This window comes from Anarrhichthys ocellatus, unplaced genomic scaffold (assembly GCF_004355925.1).
Source record: "Anarrhichthys ocellatus isolate YVR2014 unplaced genomic scaffold, GSC_Weel_1.0 scaffold97, whole genome shotgun sequence".
Taxonomy (NCBI): domain Eukaryota; kingdom Metazoa; phylum Chordata; class Actinopteri; order Perciformes; family Anarhichadidae; genus Anarrhichthys; species Anarrhichthys ocellatus.
The window spans coordinates 578,199-599,965 of record NW_022280127.1 but is presented as its reverse complement, the minus strand read 5'-3'; the positions used below and the strand labels follow the sequence as shown (position 1 = coordinate 599,965).

The 21,767-nt window shown below is 41.7% G+C and overlaps 1 protein-coding gene across 3 annotated transcripts in view; it reads right to left on the bottom strand.

The window, feature by feature from the left end:
• LOC116399008 (zinc finger matrin-type protein 4-like) overlaps positions 1-21,767 on the bottom strand; it is a 98,284-nt gene that overhangs the window by 7,891 nt on the left and 68,626 nt on the right. For all 3 annotated transcript variants that reach the window (XM_031875823.1, XM_031875824.1, XM_031875822.1), the window contains one exon: positions 6,203-6,359. In XM_031875823.1, the coding sequence (XP_031731683.1) occupies positions 6,203-6,359 (157 nt within the window). The remainder of the gene's footprint in view (positions 1-6,202; positions 6,360-21,767) is intronic.

Below are 21,767 nucleotides of genomic sequence, written 5' to 3'. Positions count from 1 at the left end.
GAGACAGTTCTTAGAGAAACCATGTGGAGGAATATAAAAATGCACGGGGCTGTGATTATATAAAAATACTAATGACGAGCCTCCCTGAGCTCTAAGATAGAAACTGAATAGGATTTCAAACACATTGCAACACCAGCAACTGATATTCAACTACGAATGCATGCAGATGAGCATGTGCTATATGGGTCAGTGAAAATATTCACATTAATCCAACTGTGCCTGAGTTAAAGGGCAAACAAGGGTTATCTGTTGGCCTATAGATGCTGAGTGTGATACAGTAGCTGAGGATACAGCCTGCGGGAAAAGCATTAAATATAAATTTGTTGGATGAAATTCTTGCGTGTTCAGAACAACCGCTTACGCAGGGCTTTTCTACATTATGATTTTTTTTATACATTTTGAAATGTTTATCATGGGTTTTGAATTAAGGTTAAGGTAAAAGTGATGATGTAGAGCAGGAAAAAAAGGCTTGAGTCGACTATATGAGGATCTCCCATGACAACAGAGATGCTGTATATTCTCATCAGTGTTTATTGAAGGCATTTCTAAATAGCAGTGCCTGAATGGATCTTTGGTGTTTGGGGTGAATGAGGGTAAAAATGCTACAGATTGCAACTGAATAGCAGCTGACAGCCAGCTGGAAGAACTCGGGTCCCGAGAGGCAGCCGGATCAACAGAGGAATGTGGCCAGTCTGCTGATGTACTGATGTAGAGATCAATAGACTGGGCCTCCCGGTGCCCTGGATTTATCTTTCTGACATGTTCTATTTGTGACAGATCTGGGTGCCTGTACGATAGAGGTACTTTAAATTATTGTTCAGAGAGTAAAACAAGACTCCAAAGAGTCCAACGCATGCTTGTTCTCCACTCTTTAACCCACTTTCAACTGGAGGATGGGTTGTTTGGACAAAAGCCACAGACTCACACTTATATTGACCTACTCAATCTTTTCCCTTTCGGAATTGTCTGATATGTGGAACAATTCTTATGCACTGACTGTGAGACAGAGCAAAGTTACAAACATAAATAGTATATTGGCTTTAATATGTGGGTCTGATTTTTGTATTTCACCATATCTATGACTATTGATGGTGAGGTTTAGTGTCCCATGATGTTTAAAACGCAGTTTTTTCTCAGCTCAGGGTGAATCAACTTAAGTGGGCTCACCTGCTTTCTGAAACAGAGCCCTGATGGAGAACGATCTTCTTTTCACCACAGCACCACTAAATTAGTAAGTGCTGTGCAGTAAAGATATCGTCAAAGAAACAGTAGGTGTGTTGTGTGGTTTGAAACAAATATCATTTTAACCAACACTCTCATAAATATGACTTAAATCCATTGTAAAATACTAGATTCGCTTGATCTACATAATAAAATGAAGTTGACTTTACTTGTAAATTTATTTTTTATCGATACAAAACTAAGAATGTTTTACAAAGACGTGCTCGATCTACACTGTAATGAAACACTGTAAATGTACAGTTGATTTATAACAGTATTATTACATAGTAACTGTAACATACAGTTAAATATCCATCCTTCACATGTTAACATGCCATTATTTAACCATAACGGCAGATAACCGTAATTTATCAGCATACGGTATTTTCTGTGGTGGAAATACGCCTCTCTAAGTTCAGTGAGTCACTATCTACATCGTACTGTTGTTTATAGGCTAATGTTTCTGCTATGATGATAACACATTTTTATTATTCAAACATCATTGCCTACAAGTCATTTTTGAATGACAAGACGTGATCGGCTGTTACTGAACTCGACTTTGGACAGCACAGCTTCAGTTCATCGTTCTGAGCAGCCATGTGGAGATGAACCGAGGAAAGTCACGCTTATCACGGATAGTGTTCAGTATTGTTTTGTCTTCATGATTATTGAACTGTTAACATCTCAGATAATGTTTCATTTGGTCTGTTTCATTACATCAGGTTGCTAAAATTGGTGAAGCTAGCTCTGTAACATTAGCTAGCTCGAGCTCAAGTAGCTGTAGTAGGACTAAGCAGCTAAACGCTGCAGTCAAAATCCTCTCTCACTGTTCACTCCATCTTTCTCCTTCTCTTCTCTCTCTCCTTTCACTGTCATGTACGTCATGCAGTTCACATTTACATGTGTAAAATGTGTGTGTAATTAAACATGCTGTACCGCTTCAGTTTTGGAATACAAATGTTCCTAATATTATTTGTTCTTCAAAGTCAGCTGTGTAAATGATTGAGGACATGTAATAAACTACAGCAACATGATATACACTCTGGTGAAAAGGTGGAAGGTTCCAAAAACAGAGCTGAGCTATGCCCAAAAATGACAAACTAAAATCCATCAATACAGAGCCCCAAACCTTTCTAAGCAAAAGATATATCTCTATCCTAACCTGTGAAAAACAGAACAAAAACAGGCTTCTCACTCTGTGGGGAGTGGGCTGCATTAATAAACAGTAACGTTCAGTAGTTTAGCCATGAACTGAATAGGAAAACTGTTAAGAATAAATCAAGAAATGGAGTTGGTGTCAGGCTCAGTTTTGATCATTCCCATAATTCAACCAGGCAAACAAGAGTAGAGAGAGATCGATGCAAGCCCAGGAATAAATAAGCACAGAGCCCACAGATGGATGATAGGCCCTGAATGCAGCACAGGAAGCAGAAGCAGTGGGATGGTGCAGCAATTGTGCAGCTGACAGACGTGATCAAGAGCTCATGAATTCTGGCCAATTGAGATAAAAACGGCTCTTATTGTCCTTTCTTTCATTTCAGGTGTGCTACAGAAGAAAGTTTTCCCGTGGGTGTAACGGTGCAAACACTGTCTGAAGTAGCTCTGCAGACTTCACACATTATGTTCTACTTCCCATAATATGCTGGTGCCGCTGAAGTGAAAGGAATTCTTCTTCTTCTCAACCAAAGACTTCAAGGATCTGTCCAACAAACACTAACTCAAAGACAGGAGCTTTGTGCACCAATCTACTGATTCAATAGCACCAGTTGAGAGGGAAAGCAGGCTACAGTGGCTGATGCTGTTCTAATAAGAGATACATCCAGAATGGTCCAATGATGGGAGACTTCAGACAACTATATATATACAGTATATATATATAGGACCACTATGAAAATGCATCACCTTATCAGTCAACAGAACACTTACAACAAACTAAAAGAAAGGTATTGCTGAGCACAAAGTAAAGCATAAAGTTGTGAAGTGTACTAAGTGGCTCGGTCAACTGGAGCACCAACAAACAAAAGATAACAAACAAACCTCAAGGCTGATCTGTTCACATCCACACTGATCACTGTGGACTCAGGTGTTGGGCTTCAGAACAATCTGAAAATATAATGTTTACCGTGTTTCTCATTCACCGTTTCCCCCCGTGTCCTTCGCTCATTATTCTCACGCAACTGCCAATTTGTAAGTAGATTCAAGGTGAGCAGCTGTCAGTGGATTACAACTGCAGAAAACTTCCATCGCCCCGGAGGTAAGGAGCAGTCGGTGATTAAATCTAAATAACACACGCATAGATGCACACAGAAAAACTTTGTCAATCACACCAGCTTGTTGGGTTGCTGCATCATCATCATCAACACTGACAACTGACAACAACCAAAAGCAGAGCAGTTATCAACAACTGGTACTAAATAGGTCCCTGTTAAAAGGGACCCTGGAAAAGGGCGTGGAATCTTTTTTTAGCCAGAAATACTGGTTGGGAATGACTAGAAACTCAGTGGTTGTGATGCCATGTCTACCTGCAACCTTATGCCACAGATCACTTATGTCTGAGTTTCAAGCCCCTCAATCAAAGAGTGACGGTGGCTCGAAGCGGATCTTTAATTCAGAAGATCAGCGGTTTGATCCCCTGTTCTTCCAATCCAAGTTGATGTGTCCTTGGGCAAGACACTCAAAGTCCATTTAGCATTAACTTTTCAGATTGTTCAAATAAAATAGTTCCTAGAGGCCTAAAGATGGAAAAGTATCCAGTATTTAACAATTCCATCCATGCTCACAGGGCCATCCCATGTCTGTTTTGTTGTTGCTAGGATAGAGGAAAAAGAACAGCACTGACATCTCAAGGTGAGCTCAAAAGTAGGGAGGAGGAGGTAGGGGAGTATGAGGGCAGAGAGGGAAAATGTATTAAAGGCACAGTGCAGACACAGGAAGTTGGCAACTGACCATCCAACATGATAATCTTAATGGAAGTGATGAGGGTATGTCAGACCATGGCCACCGAGTATCCCATTTCCTCAAAAATGGCGCTTGTTTGTTGTTCCTCACTAAACAGGGTTAATTTTATAAAAAGAGGTCAGGTGAATTATTAAAGTGAATAAGCTACATACTGTGTGCTGAGACTCCTTCCTACCAAGCCCCAAGGTAGCACGTTGGACTGTGTGCTTGCTTCCGGGTCTGATATGTAATGCCATTGTGCTAAAGAGACGTCAGCGTAACTCAGCTTTTTTTTTTTTAAGGTAAATCAACTTCCCAGTATAAACACCTAAATAGGCCCTATTTAAGTTATTAAGTCTTAAAAGATGTAAAGTTCAATAAAAATAATCCAATAAAACTACTAATCCAGAGTTATTCTCTCCTTTCTCTGTTCATATGAATGAGCCCCAGGTCGAGGCTGGGAGGCAGGGATAAAGAACACGAAAGTGGGCTTGCTCTGTGGGCCCCATAGATTAGGAAGCAGTGCCCAAAATCCGGATCATTTTCTACTTGGAAGTCAAACTTTTTTTGCTTCATGCACCTTTGAGCATATTTCAAAGGAATTAACGTGGGCCCCGCCTCCAACGTATCCAGTTCTCTTTATACATCCATGCTCCTTACGCGGACTTTGTCGCTTCTTATACTAAGTCAGCTGACTTTCTCCCGTCATAATCACTACGGCCACTAGTGGTCGCCACCTCACAATAAACATAAATTTGGGTCATAATAAGTTGCTTGCAAAGACAACCTGAGCATCCTGGATTTATTTAATACTACCATCATTTAGACAGGGAGAAAAGGCTCTGGAGGTTAGGAGCCAATACTGTATTACCATAGGCGGAATTTAAGAGTAATGTTGAGAAACAATTTAAGGGTGTGAATTTAAAAGTGCACTACTCATGCCAAAACGTACTTAGTGCTGATACCAAAGGTATGACTCAAAACACAAGTACACAGAAGAAGCTAAGTTATAGGAACAACAACTAGCGTAGCCATGCTGCTGTATTGGTGAACGTGCAGTATATTCTGACCCGTAAATCATCTCGGTGTGAATGTGATGTTTCAGAGCACTGAATCAAAACAGTGCAACTATTCACTAATATATACACTAATACAGTGATTCTCAACTGGTGGGTCACGGACCCGTTTTCAGTAAGTCGCGGACCCGTTTTCAGTAAGTCGCGGGCCTTTGCCTGAAAAAAAAAAAATATAAATATAATATAATCTTGTGCTTTTATTTTGAAGGGGATTTTTTATGCAGCGGAGTGCCGTCTATTCACACTCCTTAACAATATTTGGCGTTAATGCCTTGTAATGCTAATATCAGCAGAGGATAAACTGAAAATTATACCTCTGTCAAATGACACTATAAGTAAACGAATTGAAGACATGTTGGATGACATCAAACAACAGACCACAGGTCGAATTAAGGCAAGTGGTCATTTTGCATTACAAATGGACAAATCTACAAACATAAACAGCAGTTTTTACTCGTTTACGTGAAACATGTGTGGGACGGGGACTGACAGGAACAATTTATCTACACAAGAGAGCTCCCTACTACTACGACTGCAGAGGACATTTTCAGCTCAGGTTCAAACTGCACCATCTTCACATTAAATACATTTGAGAAGATTCCTCGACTTGGGTCGCGGCTTGTCATTAAGGGGTGATGGTGGGTCCAGTTGAGAACCACTGCTCTAATATGTACACTGGATAATAATATATATATCTGTTAGGACTCATGCTCAGAGACAACAGTGGGAGAGATGTGGGGAGAGCACACACTCAGTCTGTATGGACATACATGCACATAGTTATTTAAAATCAGCTCCGCGGTTCTACTCCACTTCACGCTTACACCGTTGTACATTGTCAACACATACGGCATCCTGTGTCTCATTCCTTAGTTATGATTTCTTTCAATAATAAATCCCCTTTGGACAGATGTAGTGTAGCTCCTCTATCATTTATACCCACAATGCATTGTCAACGGGGGCTATACCTTTGGTTGTGATGGCAGGCTGCTCCCCCAGTAGCAGTTTTAGCCTCTTGGCGTGGATTTTACCCTGGTAGTGTGACTGTGCCACCACTGCTGAGGTGAAGGACATGTTACACAGCGTACAGCACTTATTCTTGTCCACGTCGCCCTTGTCGCTGCCCTAAAGAAACACAATAAGATTGTATCAATCATACGTCACAGAATCCTGTATAACATTTACTTCAAAGTAGTAAAAAGCTCAGTAAACGGTTCTAGCAAGACAGCTGCACATTGAACACATCGCTAATCTCTATCACTTCTGATTCAGATGAGGGAAGGGGTGCTATACTCCTCGCCTAAAGTCATGAGACCCTGGTGGGATGCAAATGGAGTCGACTGTTTTTAAGAAGTGATAGCGGGGCTAATACAGCTGATGGAAGACCGCTCCCTGAGTTTCCATCTGTGCAAGCTGCAACAAACCCCATTATCTGAGGAGAATGTGAAGGATGCAGTGCAACCCGCCGCACACTGAGAGAGATGGATGCTACAGTTCTTACTGAGAAGTGAGAGGGAGGAGAGGAAAGCAGTGCCCCCACCAGACACCTTCCTGGGTCAAGGACGGGCAGACACAAACAGAGGGTATAGAGATATGTGTCTCTTTAGCGGAGTTATCTCAGCGAGATAATGAGCCCAATAAATATGCATACTTCTGACACTGACCGTTGCAGTATGACTTTGTATCAAGCATTAGCTAGCATTAAGTAGTCCATGTCCATGTGTCCTTGGACAAGACACTTAACCTCAACTTGCTTCCATAGGCTGTGCTATCGGTGTATGAATGGTTCCATAGTCCTGATGGGACATGTAGTGCTAAAGCACTCTGAGGGGTTGGAAGACTAGAAAAGCACTGTACAAGTACAAGTTCATTTACCAAGTCCATATATATATTTTGAGTATACTACTATCACCTCGCTGCTACAAAGATCGCTGTTTGCTTGTTTGTTCAAAGTTCAGTCAAATTGAAGGTGCCAGATCCCCCCCACTGCGACACTGCAGGTCCTTGGGTCCCCAGCAACACAACCGCCAAGTCGATGAGATGAAAGGTTCTTGTGATATGCGAAGGACATACTCCCACACTTAAATACACACCGACGGACGCTTTTCTTTACAGTTAGATGATAACAAGCTATTTTGTTATTTTAGAGCTTTTAAGACAGCATTAGCTTGTTGCTCAAACAAACCAATAGGTGATTTCAGCCCCACTGAATCACTGTCAATCAGCCAGAAGATGGACTCTTGTATTCACTGCATTAGTCCGTGGTCTTTACAGAGGACATTTTCTTTTCTTTCTTGAGGAAGATATAGATGGTACGAACAATGTGGACATTTTTACCATTCACCTAAAGTAGGCAGAACAATTACAAGGACTTTCTCTCATTTGTCAATGATTGCATCTTTCATCTGAAGGCTCTTAGTGTTTCACATCAGAAGGGATGACTGCAGTCATCTTGCACTTCTCTTTTCAGGGGAAGAAATCAGAAAGCAGAGATGTAACCCAGACTGTAGTTAAAGAGCAATTCAACCTTGTTTACCATTGTGTACTCAACATAGAAAGGAATAGTTTGACATTTTACAAAAGGCACTAATTTGATTTCTTTCAACGAGGTAGATGTGAATATCAATGCAAATCTCACACTAAATATTAAGCTAGAGCCAAGCCACTTAGCCTAGCTTAGCATAAATACTGGAAACTAGCCTGGCTCTGTCCAAATGTAACAAAATCCACCTACGAGCACGTCTAAAGCTCACAAATGAACATGTTAAATCAAATTATTTTTTATTGTGTAAAAAAGCCAATTTGAAACACAGCAACGTACGGTTCTATGGGGGTTCTATGGGGTTATGTGCTGGCCTATGAACAGAGCCAGGCTACATCTTTCAAGAGTTCATGCTAAGCTATGTAGCTTCATATTTAGTGTACAGACATGTGAGTGGTATCAATCATTTAATTTAAATCCAAGAAATTGAATCCCCCATATATTAGCAAAACTATCCATCTAACACTACTATTTTCTACAAATTGTACTCACCAATTACAGGTCCTTTTCAAGACACCATGAAGGCCAGTGCTCTGGTAAATATACTGCACACAGATATAGTCAGGCCACCGACCAACCCAACCGTAGGAGTAAAGAAATGCATGAAATAAATAAATTGTAATGTTCATAACTAGGAAATAGTCAAAGCCCAACAGTGTTGTTTGTGCTTTGATACACAGGATTAAAGTAACATTGATTGAGTGAGCTACAAACTCTGAGTGCAGAGAACAAGACTCTTAATTATATTCCAGTGGTGCAAGTTGTTACTTTGGAAGCATTTGCATAAGGTCACTCAGAATGCAAATGCAAAGTCAATCTGTATTTTCAATTAAAGCAGCAAATGAGCAAAAATGCTGCACCAGCCCACATCAGGGAAGTCAGCACTTTAGAGACAGTTACTACGAGAAAATGGCTTACAAGTCATCAGATCTGTTGGCAGTTTGTCTGTCGATACAAAGCGTATATGCTGCTAAACTCCCCTGTTGCTTGACTAATCTTAGTGCCACTGCTGCCCTGATGCTCATTTCTATGTTTCTGTCTCTTTTTGTGAAGCTGTACTGTACTTTCAGCAGCTCTGTAATTGCTTGTTTTTGCTTTGCTCAACCATGAAATGATCTGCTTCTACTGCTGCCACTGTCTGTGCTTTACTTTGACTGTAATTGATATGCCTTCTATCATAATTATTGTTTCAAACTTAATCATAGGCTGATTTTAGGCTTCCAACTTCACACCTGACCAACTCTAGTGTCTGCACTGGCCTCACCACTAAGCACCCGTCAACACCAGTAGAGGGTCATGGGGTCATGTGACTGTTCACCGAGACCCCAAATAAACATTCAGCTTGATAAGCCAACAGAAAGATTGTGGCATGACCACAACATATTTCATGTAGCAATGAATCACTAACCTGTGTTACAGGCTAGTGATTAAGCTAATTACTGGTTCTATGATGAAACCTGCAGAAAGGATCTGAAGCAGGAGTTAACACAGATGGGAGGATCCCCCTCTTGCCCTCCGTAGTGTTGAAGTGAGTGTCACAGTGCTGTGGTTCTGATGGAAGAGAACCGTTTGGCTCCAACACAACAGCTTCCCCCAGGAGGAAGCTAATATCACTGACTGACTGCTGTTGTGATATGTAGCGTTGCAGCTGGTAGCAGGTGTAATAAATAATAATTAGGTAATATCATAATATGTGACGATTATTAATAACTTAATTGTGAGTCATTAATCCTTAAAGTAGTATAAAATGAATGGTGATACTCAGCTTCCGGGATGAGACGACATTAGTTTAACAGAATTTAACATAAGATTATATTTAGGATGACACACAATTTTCAAAAAAAATAAGGAAAACTTCAAAATTTAGAATTAATCAATTAAATGTTAATCTCACGGTTGCTACGGAGTTTTTGTCATTGTGTACAGTGGCATATTATTTCAAACACATGCAAATCAAATGATCGAGTTCTTTATAAATTAAATATATATTGGACTAACTACATAACTAAACTACTAAACAGACAATAAATGAATAAACAATAAAGAATATGATGAAGAGTACAATGAATAACAATGAACCACAGATGAATGAAAGGTATTGCTTGTGACCAGGTAGAATCAGTAATGATCATCAATGATTTCTATACATGTACATGTTTCAAACATGCACCGTTCAGCAGTTAAGAGTTTGAGAAGCACAAAGCAAGACTGTGAAGCAATTTTATACTTGTTGTAATTTAAATGTGATTTAGATCTCTAGGCCTAAAGCTTATTGATCTGTTTTATTAATATTTCTATCTCAGATTATTTTATTGTCTGAAGAAGCCTGTACTCTCTGACGCCTTCTTGCTTTATGTTTGGAACCACTCCCACCCTAACAACTATCTTGATTATTGCATTTAACCTTATTTTACATAATTAATACTAGTTACTTCATCGTCTGTTTAATTTGTTCATATTTGAAAAATGGCCTAATTGGCTGCAGACTGGTAGCAAACAGTTTGATATAAATCACTGAAGAAAACAAGATTAGAACAAATGCAAACAGACAAGTTAAAAAACTCAATATGAGAATGGTTTACAAATAAAGTGAGTTTGTTACTCTGAGGTAGAGTAAATATATATATACTGTATATATAGATAAAAATACAAGGACTTACTAAGACTAGGACTAGCATATTAAGGTCCATGCTATTTTGCATCAAGTGTATTTGAGTTGTCTGTAGACATGACATCTATCACACTTCTCTCTCTCTCTCAGGTCTCTCCCTCTTTCCTCCCTGTTAAGGCTTTTTAGAGAGTTTTTCCTGTACGGATGTGAGGGTCCCGGGACAGAGAATGCCGCATGTGTACAGATTGTAAAGCCCTCTGAGGCAAATTTGTAATTTTTGGCTCTACAAAATAAATTGAATTGAATTGAGCAATTGTCTCTGTCTCCCTCAGGAAAGCAGAGGCTCGTAAAAGCAGAAAGGTTGGGTCATAAACCTTGTACGGTCAGCCTTAACAAAGGTTTTATAGTTCATAAATTGTTTTGAGTGAGATTGACCACCAAGCCACTGTGAGTTCATCTATTGTGAGTCTGTCCAGACATGTTGTAGATGACAGTCCAACCAATCAGTGAACGAGAGGTCAGAGAGGAAGAAGAGTGAGTTATTAGTTCAGATTGTGTTAGCCTCGTTAGTATCAGACTTCACTTTATTTATTTATTTTGCTGCAGATATGTGTGTTTACATGACCCATATTCAATTTGGAATATTGTCATTATTATATTCATAATAGTGGACTATTACTGTGCATGTAAACATAGTCATTGTGTGGGTGGTTCAGAATAGCAGTAAGCAGCATCCAGTTATCTTATTAAGCTCAGAACAGGATGTTAAAACATCACGAGGGGATGATGCTACGCTTAAGTCATTATGGTTGGGTCAAAGTCAAAGTGGCCAATGTATTTTTCCAAGATACAATGGCAGACTCCACCTTAAACTCTATCCAAGCAGGATATGTCATCACTTTATTGACATATGTAGGGGACAGACCGTACCAGCAGCATCATTCCTCTTTCCCTTCGCACTACTGATAGTTGAACATCGTTCAAACATCACATTTCTTTAAGGCATCCTAGATGCTGTGTCAGTTGTCTGTCACTATAGTCAGGTTTCCATCCAAATGTGGCCATAATTAAAACTAATTTCCAGAATATTATGGAATGAATATGTACATCGGTGTATTTCTATCAACGACACAATGAGATGATGTCATTCTGAGAGTAGCAGTCCATTTCCAAACAGGGAAAACCCAAAAAGAAAATGATGGTAATATGGTATTTATATGGATAGCCCCGAGAGGCAAGAGACGAAAAAAAATCAGGAGATCCATATCTGTGAAAACAGATGAATAAATGTTTGGGCAGATGATTTTTGTAATACTCATGGCCTCCAGACGCTGAAGTACACTAATATCCCATGTTGTGAATTAACGCATTTACATTTTCTTCTGAAATGTTCTGACATGTTCTTGAAGTCCCGGTGAAAAGCCTGGCTGAGAAGGACTGTGGCTCCGCCTCCCTTGCAGATTGATTGATGGATGGATGTCATCATATGATTGAAATTGGTTGGTACTAGCTTACGTCAACACGTCTTTTTTTTGCATATATTGTGAAATTGGTGCAGAATATGACTGAGGATGTGATCCAAAAGGGTTAAAAAAATGCTTTTTTAATTCCATCTGGACTTTAAGTCACAAACACAGAAGAGAGAACGTTTTAGATCAGACTTGGATCACCCAATATTTTTTCCTCACTTGCCTCTTAGGGCTTCTGTATTTTTGTTCTACGTATTAATTTGAAAAAGGTAACAATCTTCTCATCGCTCCACACAGATCTGATGTTTTCCTCTTCATCTGACTTGTGCATGTCATGTCTTAAAGTTTAAGTGTGTTTTCATTGCACTTCATCACATTATGTATTTATTGATAGACCAACTGACTTTAGGATCCTATATTATATTTGATCTGTTGTTATTAAGATATCCTTCCTTGTGCAGATCACATCCAACCAGGGGAATATGATCGTGTTGAAATAAGTCTCCCAAGGACCCTCTATAGTACCCCATGAGGTTTGATTTAGGACTCCAGAAGATGTCTTTTCTGACGCACAGCTGTATTTTTCCCATTGCAAAAAAACATTATAATGCTGTGAGGACATTGGCTTGTGCAGAGACGTTTGAGAGTTGGTTTGTGAAAACTATCTTTTAATAAGAATGCCATAGGACAAAGAAATGTGTCACTGAGAATTTTTGACCAGGTTCGACTGCTTTTGATGCTTGAACACTATGGGCTGTTGTAACACAAAAACCTTAAAAGTGAATCTCACTCTTTCAATTGAAAAAAATCACATCGCAAACAAAGTAGTAAGTGGATGTGTTACACCAGGTCCATGCTGCACCTTTAAATTGAACCCTTCACTGAAATGCTATTTGCAGTGAACTGTAATCTGCTGCAGATCCTAACTGTGTGTGTGTGTGTCCGTGCATTTGAGGATGAGAAGACAAAGACACAGTTCCTCCTCCCACTGTGTGATAACAGCAGAACACTACTGTGCTCTGAGTCATTCTGACACACACACACACACACACACACACACACACACACACAGACACACACAGCCCCCCGTTCCGTCCTTGGCCTTGTCCTTCCCTGAGACACACGTGTATACACACACACACACACACACACACACACACACACACACACACACACACACACACACATTCTTCAGCTGGTAACAGCAGAAGCGGAAGGATCCATAATTTCATGGTTAATTAAAACTGGATAAACGAGGAACTAATTGCAGGGAAATGTAATTAATGAAGCGGTATGGAGGTGTATGTTGCTAGCTTGTCAATCACAGTGTATTATACAGACCCGGCAGCCAGGAAGAAGCTTTATCAGTGCACTGTATTTTGGGTGGGTGGACACAGCATGTGCGGCAGAGTAATAATTCTAATGGGAGATGATTAGGAATGTGGAGGGATTTTTGATAAGCTCAACAACATAGTTTTAAATATCTTTTTTTTTTTCTTTTCTTCCCTTTTGGTTACAGAAAACACACGAGTCATCTGAAACACAACATATCCAACCTCTGCCATATTTCAGCAGTCGTGTATGGTGTGCTTAATTTTTTTTGTGTAATCATAACCCAGCAGTGGGAAATAATTGGAGTACTGCATTGGCAGAATATAGTGCTGCGCTGCACTTCTCTGCATATGTAACTGATGAAGGCAGGGAGACAGAGAGAGAGACACAGAGAGAGGTTGCATTTAGGGGAGTGAGAGGGAGAAAGACAGAGAGAGGGGAGGGTCTGCCTCATTCCCATTCATGTGAGGCGTAATAAAATAATCTTTTTGATTTGCAAGCAGTAAATTCTCTTTGCTGTCAGCGCTGTGCTGCACATTTTCATCTTGCTTAAAGTGAAGTAGCGTGTCCTTGCCTGCTTGTATTTGTGGCGTAACAGACGCCCAGTGTACAGTCTTACTGCACTTATCTGTCCTTGTTTCCTTCGGTCGCTGCATCACAAACGCCGCCGCATCAACATGCTTGCAGAGACTCCATCTAGGATGCAACATTTTCTTTCTAGCGCTGGAGTCCACAAGCTGCGCTACTCGAGGTAATAGCATTGGTTAGCCTCTATACTGGATCGGCCTGATCCGGGCCTGGCTTAGCATCGTATAATGGCTGGCACTAAATCTGAAGGTCAGGGAACTCTCACTACTCATGTGCGTCTCCCTTAAAGCGCATGCAGAGGAAAAAGGACAGCTATTGCAAAGGTACCCCTGCAAAAAAGGGATAAAAAAGGCCTTTCTCCCAACATAGCTGTGGACAATGCAGTCTATTGCTGCCAAGCAGAGCATCCAGGGGAGCGCTAAGCAGGGTTGGCACAGCGGCCTGTGCTGCTGCTGGTGCTGCTTCAGCCACGCATACAATGACGTGACCTTCAGCTGAAACGGCAGGCGGTACCGAAAGGGACAGTAAATAAACCCTGCCTGGACTCGCCTGGAGAGTTAGTCACAGCGCCAGAGATGGATAGTAAAAGTGGCTTTACACATTGGGCCTCATGTAAGAATCCCTCGCACAAACATATGACTTCTTGAGTGACATATGTGAGTGACTGAATTGTATTTGTGTGAATTTTGTGTAGTTTTATGAACAAATGAGCAATCGTAAAAAACTGTAATTCTTTTCTACACGGGCAGACCATGAGTGTGCACAACTAGGCAGGTATAGTTTGGCGGGTCGGCAGAGCTACTTTTACCAATTTGGATGTGTTCCAAGAGCTCAGCAGTTATTTCGGTGAATTCAGTGTTTATTATCACTGGACTGTGGCGTGCACGCTGTAGGGATCCAAAAACATGGAAGTGTGAGGAATGTCCGCACCGTCCAGAAGGCATGCTATTGTTCAGGGGCGAAGTTTGTTCAAGTTGAGCTTGACACAAACGAAATTAATTATTCAAAAACGCTTGATTTTACACTAAAGTTAAAGGTTTGCTGAATCTAAAACCTCACAGAGAAAAAGAGAAATTAGAATAAAAAATAAATTCTTCAATGAGGCCCATTGATTCATTGACACGTTCGTCTTAATCCAACATATGCCGCCTTCTCTTTGTCTTTTCACAAGGTTAAACTAAACTATAAGCTCTTCACCTTGAAACATAATTGTGAACAGCAGGTTCAGACTGTGGATGACCCAGCCGAGGGACTCGGAGGATATTCTGATCAGTTACACCCACTCAGCAGAATGTACAGCTGCTGTGGCTGCACGTTCAGTGCTTTTAATGAACCATATGAAGCTGACACATTCACCCAAATTAGTTTTGCCCTGTTGGAGTCGCACCGCAACTTGATGATGAGGTCCAGACAGTTTCCAAAATAAAGTCACGGTGTGTTAATGACTTGGATGACTTGGGACAATCATTTAAAGAGGCACGCCTCATGATGTTTTACCACACATTTCAGTCATCTCATCAGGATAATTCCCACATTTGGGGCTGCAAGAGAAGAGTGCACTATCCCATAAAATAGCTGGAAATGGCTGTCTCTCTATGGCCATTGTTTAACTCCCTTTTGGATGTTCCCTTTTCAAACAAGTCATCACTCTTAGATCTGTACTGTATCTCTGGGCTCCCACTTTTATTCTGCCAGGTTCTGCTTTCTGCAGGTTTTTGCTAAATTGCAGCCCTTTACAAATGGCCCTCCCGCCGCTGAGAGCAGCAATTCACATTCATCCCCTTTGTAAAGTAGCTCAAGAGGACATTTAAAATGTGAAGACGTTTCGGAAGAGAAATGGAGGCATGGAGTCCAGGTTCCACACTGAAAGGAGCTGCAAAAAACAGTTAGGGGGGGGATCATCCTCTCCTGGAGAAGATTGACACCTCAGTTCTCTGGAAACATTTGATGTAATATCTAACACTGAGGTGCCTTTATGTTTATTCAGCTTTGCGTGCTATAGAGTCTGTGTGCTTTTATTTGTTTGTACTGAGCCTTGAAGTGATATTGAACTGCTCTTTTTGATATGTCACACAATACAGATGAGATTCAGAGTGCTTTTTCCAGGCAAACAAGGCTAAAAATGCTGCATCAAAGCACATAAGCAAACAAATTTAAGAGCAGAGAGAAAATGTTTAACTTTATGAGCACATAAATGGTGGACATAGAGCAGAATAAACCCAGTTACCAGAAAAAATGTTGGCAATGTTTCCGAACTATAAATATGTTTCCTAAATACCTCCCATATCAGCCTTATAGCACGCTTGCAGAAACACGTTGTGGAACAATTGGTTAGGTTCAGGCAACCGACTAATTGGTTATGGTTGGAAAAAAGATACTGGTATGTGTTAAATAAATCATGTAACAACGTAACGTTACAACTTTAGCTGGCGTAAATAAATAACAATTGCCCTTAGCAAACTTTCTTACCCAACTTTACCTAACAAGCATAAGAATGTTGCATGACAAGCCAACGTTTACTTCTGATTTCACACGGGACAGAAACAGTGGTCTCCTTGGTGAAAGTGCAGTGTTTGTTTGACCCAGTGTCCTGACCTCCTTTCTCTCTTGTTATACTATCAAGTAACTTTCAATAATGGTTGCTTCCTATACTAAGTCACTTCCACTGAGCAAATGCAAAAAAGTCTACATTCAACATATTTGGTTTGCAGGAACATACAATGCCAATATTATTTCACTAACAAGGACCACGCCAATAAAAGTACGAGTTTCGAGAGGTTAGATTTAGGAAGCGGAAGGGGTCGAGGGATGAAGGGATGTAGGGTAGGGATTGAGGTAGAGTTGTGAAGGGATGTAGGGTAGGGGTCGAGGTAGAGGGATGAAGGGATGTAGGGTAGGGATAGAGGTAGTGGGATGAAGGGATGTAGGGTAGGGGTCGAGGTAGAGGGATGAAGGGATGTAGGGTAGGGTAGGTGAGTGGGCCTATCATATATGCGTCTTTGACTTCCTGAGCCAGGAGCTTGTCGACGGTGTCGGGTTCGGAGATGGCTGATTGCAGGTTTTTACATGTGACAGACGATTCTGGCTTCACCTGCACGCCTGGGTGGAAGCCGAGTGTGAGATCCTGGATGAGGAAGCTTGTGAACTGGTGGTCTGGGTGAGTTTTAAGGGCGAAAGCCAGGGCGTGGATGTTAATTGGTGTGTTGAGGTACTTACACTTGCTGTGCTTTGTTGGTTTATGGGGACAGGCTGGTCTTGCGTGGGCCCCCCCGCAGCTGGAGGATTGGCATCCTAGGTCGTTGAAGTTATTGCAGACCATCCTCCGGCCCTGGTAGAGGATTGGTCTACCTATTTTGTCCATACCTCTGGGGGGACAGCCGGAGGTGGTTGGCTGGTTGATTTCTGGTTTAGGGGTGATGGATGGTGGGGGAATTAATGGAGGCAGGCTGCGGTAAACGGGGGTGCTTCGTTTACGGGAAGCTGAGGTGGAGGGCAGAGGTGCTGTGAGGGTGCATGTGGTGGCCGGATGGGAGAGCTCGCAATTGAGAGAGGCGCAAGCTGCGAAAACTGCAGTATAGTTCTGGGTTGAGTGTTCCCCAGTATGTTCCCTGGTTGAACTGCTGCACGTGACCGGCGGCTTCGGATGCGAACAGGACTTGGTAGGTGTAGAACCCATTACCGCCGAACCGCAGGGCTAGTTCGAGTACATGTGCCGAGTAGTCGTCCAACTCGGCCCTGCGGTCGGGGAAAACGAAACAAATGATATCACGATATAGGGAGAAAGAGTAGGCAAATTCAGCCATGGTGAGTTCCTTGGATCAGGTGGGGAGTGGCTGTTTGAGTTCGATGTGTCCGAAAGTGGTGATTAATTCCCTCGGGATATGGGGATTGCATGTGGATGGATGAATGAGTTGAGCAAGGTCGATGTAGTTACCTGCGAGAATCTGTTGCCTGAGCGTGTGTGGCACTGGGGATGGTCGGGCGGATACTAAAGGTCGTGCTGGAGGTAGTGCTGTGGCTAAGTTAAAGCTGGTGGATGGAGGAAGATGAGTCGGAAGGAAGCTAGGGTTGGTTGCTGGTGGACCTGTGGAAAAAGGGGGTGCATTTAAAGTGGGATGGTTAGTTACATATGGGTTTTGGGGAGTGAGAGGGCAGGGGAAGAGAGGGGGAAAGCAGAGACAGGAGGAAACGCAGAGTTTTGGCTGTTGGCTCCGCCGTAGAATCCTGCTGTTGGAGCATTCTGTGCGGCTAAGGTAGCCGGTGTCGAGTTGAATGGAAAGGCAGGAGCAAGGGAAGAGGAAAATATGCTGGGATGAAGGGATGCATGTGCGTGGGTTGGAAGTGCAGATTGGGGAAAAGAGACTGCAGGGTGAGATATCCCCGATGCAGAGAGAGTATGGGGGGGGGAGGGTGTGATACAACCTGACCCTATGGAGGGGCTGGTGTGAGTGACTGGGCTTGTCTGGCCGTGTTGTGCATCATGACGTCATCGATGTAGCGCCTGATGCTGCGCTAGGAACCCGGAAGTGCTCTGGTGTCTCGCCGATCGAGGGAGGTGTGGTGCTGAGCGTCCGTGAGTGGTTTGAAAAGTTTTGCTTTTCTGTCGGACTGGTGGAAATAGATATTGAGCTGGGTGAGTGCGTGCTTCAGTCGAGAGACTGTCCACTCGGAAATGCGGGATGTATGGGGGCCATCGGAGCGTTGGCGTGGAGGAGGAGGGTCGCTCTGGTTTTGGCCGTTGTTCGAGCGTCTGGATCTTGAGCGGGTGGAAGAGCGGTGTTGTAGAGGGACGATGTCCCTCGGACGCTGGAGTCAGGATCTCCCCCTGGGGTTGTTGGAAGGCGAATGACCGACAACTTCGGAATTGTCCGAGGATAGATGTCGGGAGCCGCGGGGGTCGTGGATGAGTTTGCTGGCCGACGAGAGATAATGGGAGACGGTGCCGTCTCCGGGACTTCTGGAGTATCGTCTTCGAAGAGGTTGTTGTCGGAAGGAGTGAGGATGATCTCCGGGTCCATTTTGTGAAGTACGTGGTTTCGGCTCGGGAATCGCACGTCATGTGAGAAGAACAGAGTCGAAGAGGAAGTGAACGGGTTCGTTGTGCTTGAATACTTGTGCAGAGGAAATGAGCTGTGTTCTGGGCGTGGTCCCATTCCTGAACTAAGTTTATAAAACTAAACTTTCCTGGTGGCAGAAGAGGGACTTAAATACTTCTCAGTAATCTCAGTAAAGACCTAATCTAAAGACGTGTTGGACCTGTGTTTATTTTATCTTTAAGAACAACCTCTTCTCACATGAAATCATGAATGGAGACTTGCACGTTTGACACATCAGTAAACTGGTTAAACAGACTGTAACCTCTAAAAAGAGAGCTGGAGCAAACGTCATCGGAGTTAGGTAGAATTCATGTGTGCAATAAAAAACATAATGAAGTGAATTACAAAATAATTGCAACTTACTCCAGAATTCATTATATATCAGATGAATTTCATGTATTCAAGGTCCTTGAATTTAGTATCATTAACATGTTAACATCTTTTTAGTGCTTGTAGAGTATGGCAGAGCGGTAGTTCTAATACTACTAGTACTAGTAATATTTGCACACATCTGATCTGATTGTTATTTTTATATCTGAAATGACAGTGACGATTGGATCAAAAGGCAAATGATTTGAATCATTCAACACCACACACTGTATAGTTTCTACTGTCAACACCACCTGAACCAGACTGCAACACACTTTGTTCCAATCAGTATTCACACTCAAATCTGTATTCATAAATCTATGTTCATAATCTTCTCAACAATCGTAATTATTCATAATTTATAGAAACTTTTCGAGAAGCAATATGTATAGCAGCTCTCTCTTTGTTCATAAAAACTGTGCATATCTTTGTTCGTGTCATTCATTATTTAGAGCAACCTGACATGACACTCATGAGCTTAGATACATGATGAGACAGACCATGCAGTATGTTTTGCACGTGTGTTACCTCCATCTGCTGTTTAACTGAGGGGAACAAGTGCAAATGTGTATGCTGCACATACATTATGGGGGTGTTTGAGTACTGGATGGTACTGGCTGAATACTCTCTGTGTGGTACAGCTAGACCAGACTCATTTAGTATGGTTTTTGTAATGTTATACATTCTTCATATCTAAATTTGTTCACAATTTGTATCCAAGATTTTGTTTTGGCGTGTGCCTTTGCTGGATGCAACATGCATGTACCAATTCATGCCCTTGACTCTATTAGTACTCAAATATTAGTATTTTTAAATGTGGGTATTACTGCATTTAAAGGGTGAAAACAGTTGCTATTTTTTTTGCAGTGACCATATATTTTCTCACAGGATGGCATTTTTTGCCCAGGCTGGTGTTCTCTGGCCATACTACAGATTTTGTGTACATTCATGCTGTAACAAATGTGTGTCCTTGCTTTAAGTGTGTGCAATCTGTTGGATATTGCTCCAGGAGAGGTTGAGGCAACAAAGCATAAGACTGCAGTCACTTCTTGTTCAGTCAAGGCAGCGCGGGACACCTGTGCCATCTCCAGTACGATCGCTCCGTCTCTGAACAAGAATCTGGTGGCCTGATTTAATGGAAGTCAGTTGAATAAATTGACAAGCAAACACTCGGCCCAGCCAACCAACTGTACAAGTCTGCACACGTGAACATTTACAAAAGATATTGCATCTACTTGACAAAGTACTAAATTGTGTATTGATTAGCAAGCACAAAATATAATACAAATATATTTTGTATTTAGGAAATGCTCTCACTGATCAGACTGGTGTAGAAATCATGGATCCCTCGAGGGTTATGGGGCAGAAGTATTGCAATTGTCCTGCCACAAGGGAAGGATTAGGCATATGTTTAAAAAAGGGTATAATACTGGAGATGTTAACTTTAAGTAAAGCTAAAAATGGTTTAGCAATGTTAAGCCAGGTTCAATCTGCCAATGATTCATTTCTGGCCATGCTAGCAGCATGGCTCTATGGATGGCAATGTTATTTTGATGGTCGGTCTACCACTTTAGTGCATACTAAAATATCTCAGCAACTTATGGATAGATTGGCATGCAATGTTGTGCAGACATTCATGGTCCACAGAGAATGAATCCTAATGACTTCTGTGATCCTTTGACTTTTACCGTTAGTGCCACCAGCAGATCAAAGCTTTCAATTATCCAACACAATATGTCATCATCTACTCGGTGGATGACATTCAATTTGGTACAAATCCATGAAAGATTGACGATGTATCTTAATGACATTGGACATCCTCTGACTTTTCTTAAACGCCCCAAGAGGTTGAGATTAGTGGTTATAAGTGAAACGTCTCAGAAAACTACTGGATATCATTAAATTTGGGGAAGACACGTTCCCCCAGTGGATAAATTGTAGCAATTGCAGTTGTCTTCACTTTTCATAATGCACAATCATCAGGTCAAAATTCTATTTCGTCTTATACTTTGGTTTATGATCAAGTACCCTAAAAACAAAAGACATTCCATCAGCCTCAGCTATGCTGTCTTCACTGCTAATTAGTACATTTTAGCATGCTAACACGCTAAACTAAGATGCCAAATATGGCAAACATTACCTGCTAAAGATCAACATGTAGTATGCTTTGAGCATGTTGGGATGCTAATGTTAGCATTTAGCTCACAGCAGTGCCGAAGTGCAGCCTAACAGAGCAGCTAAGGCTCTAGAATCATAGTCTCGTGAAAGGAATCAAAAAGAATGCAACACTACCAAAGCAGCACAATAGTCAATAGTCTGCAGTTCTGGGTTGAAATGCTTTGTTCAAGACCACCTTGATAGCAATTCTAGGTAGGGGACGTTACATTTTCACTTTAACAACAACAACGTTGTGCTGCTGTGTCGATTTGAATCAGCAGAACATTTCTCTCAAAAGCAAGCTTCTAAGCATATTATGACCCAAGTGAACCAAACATTTAAAGTCATGCAGTATGCATGAATAGGCTT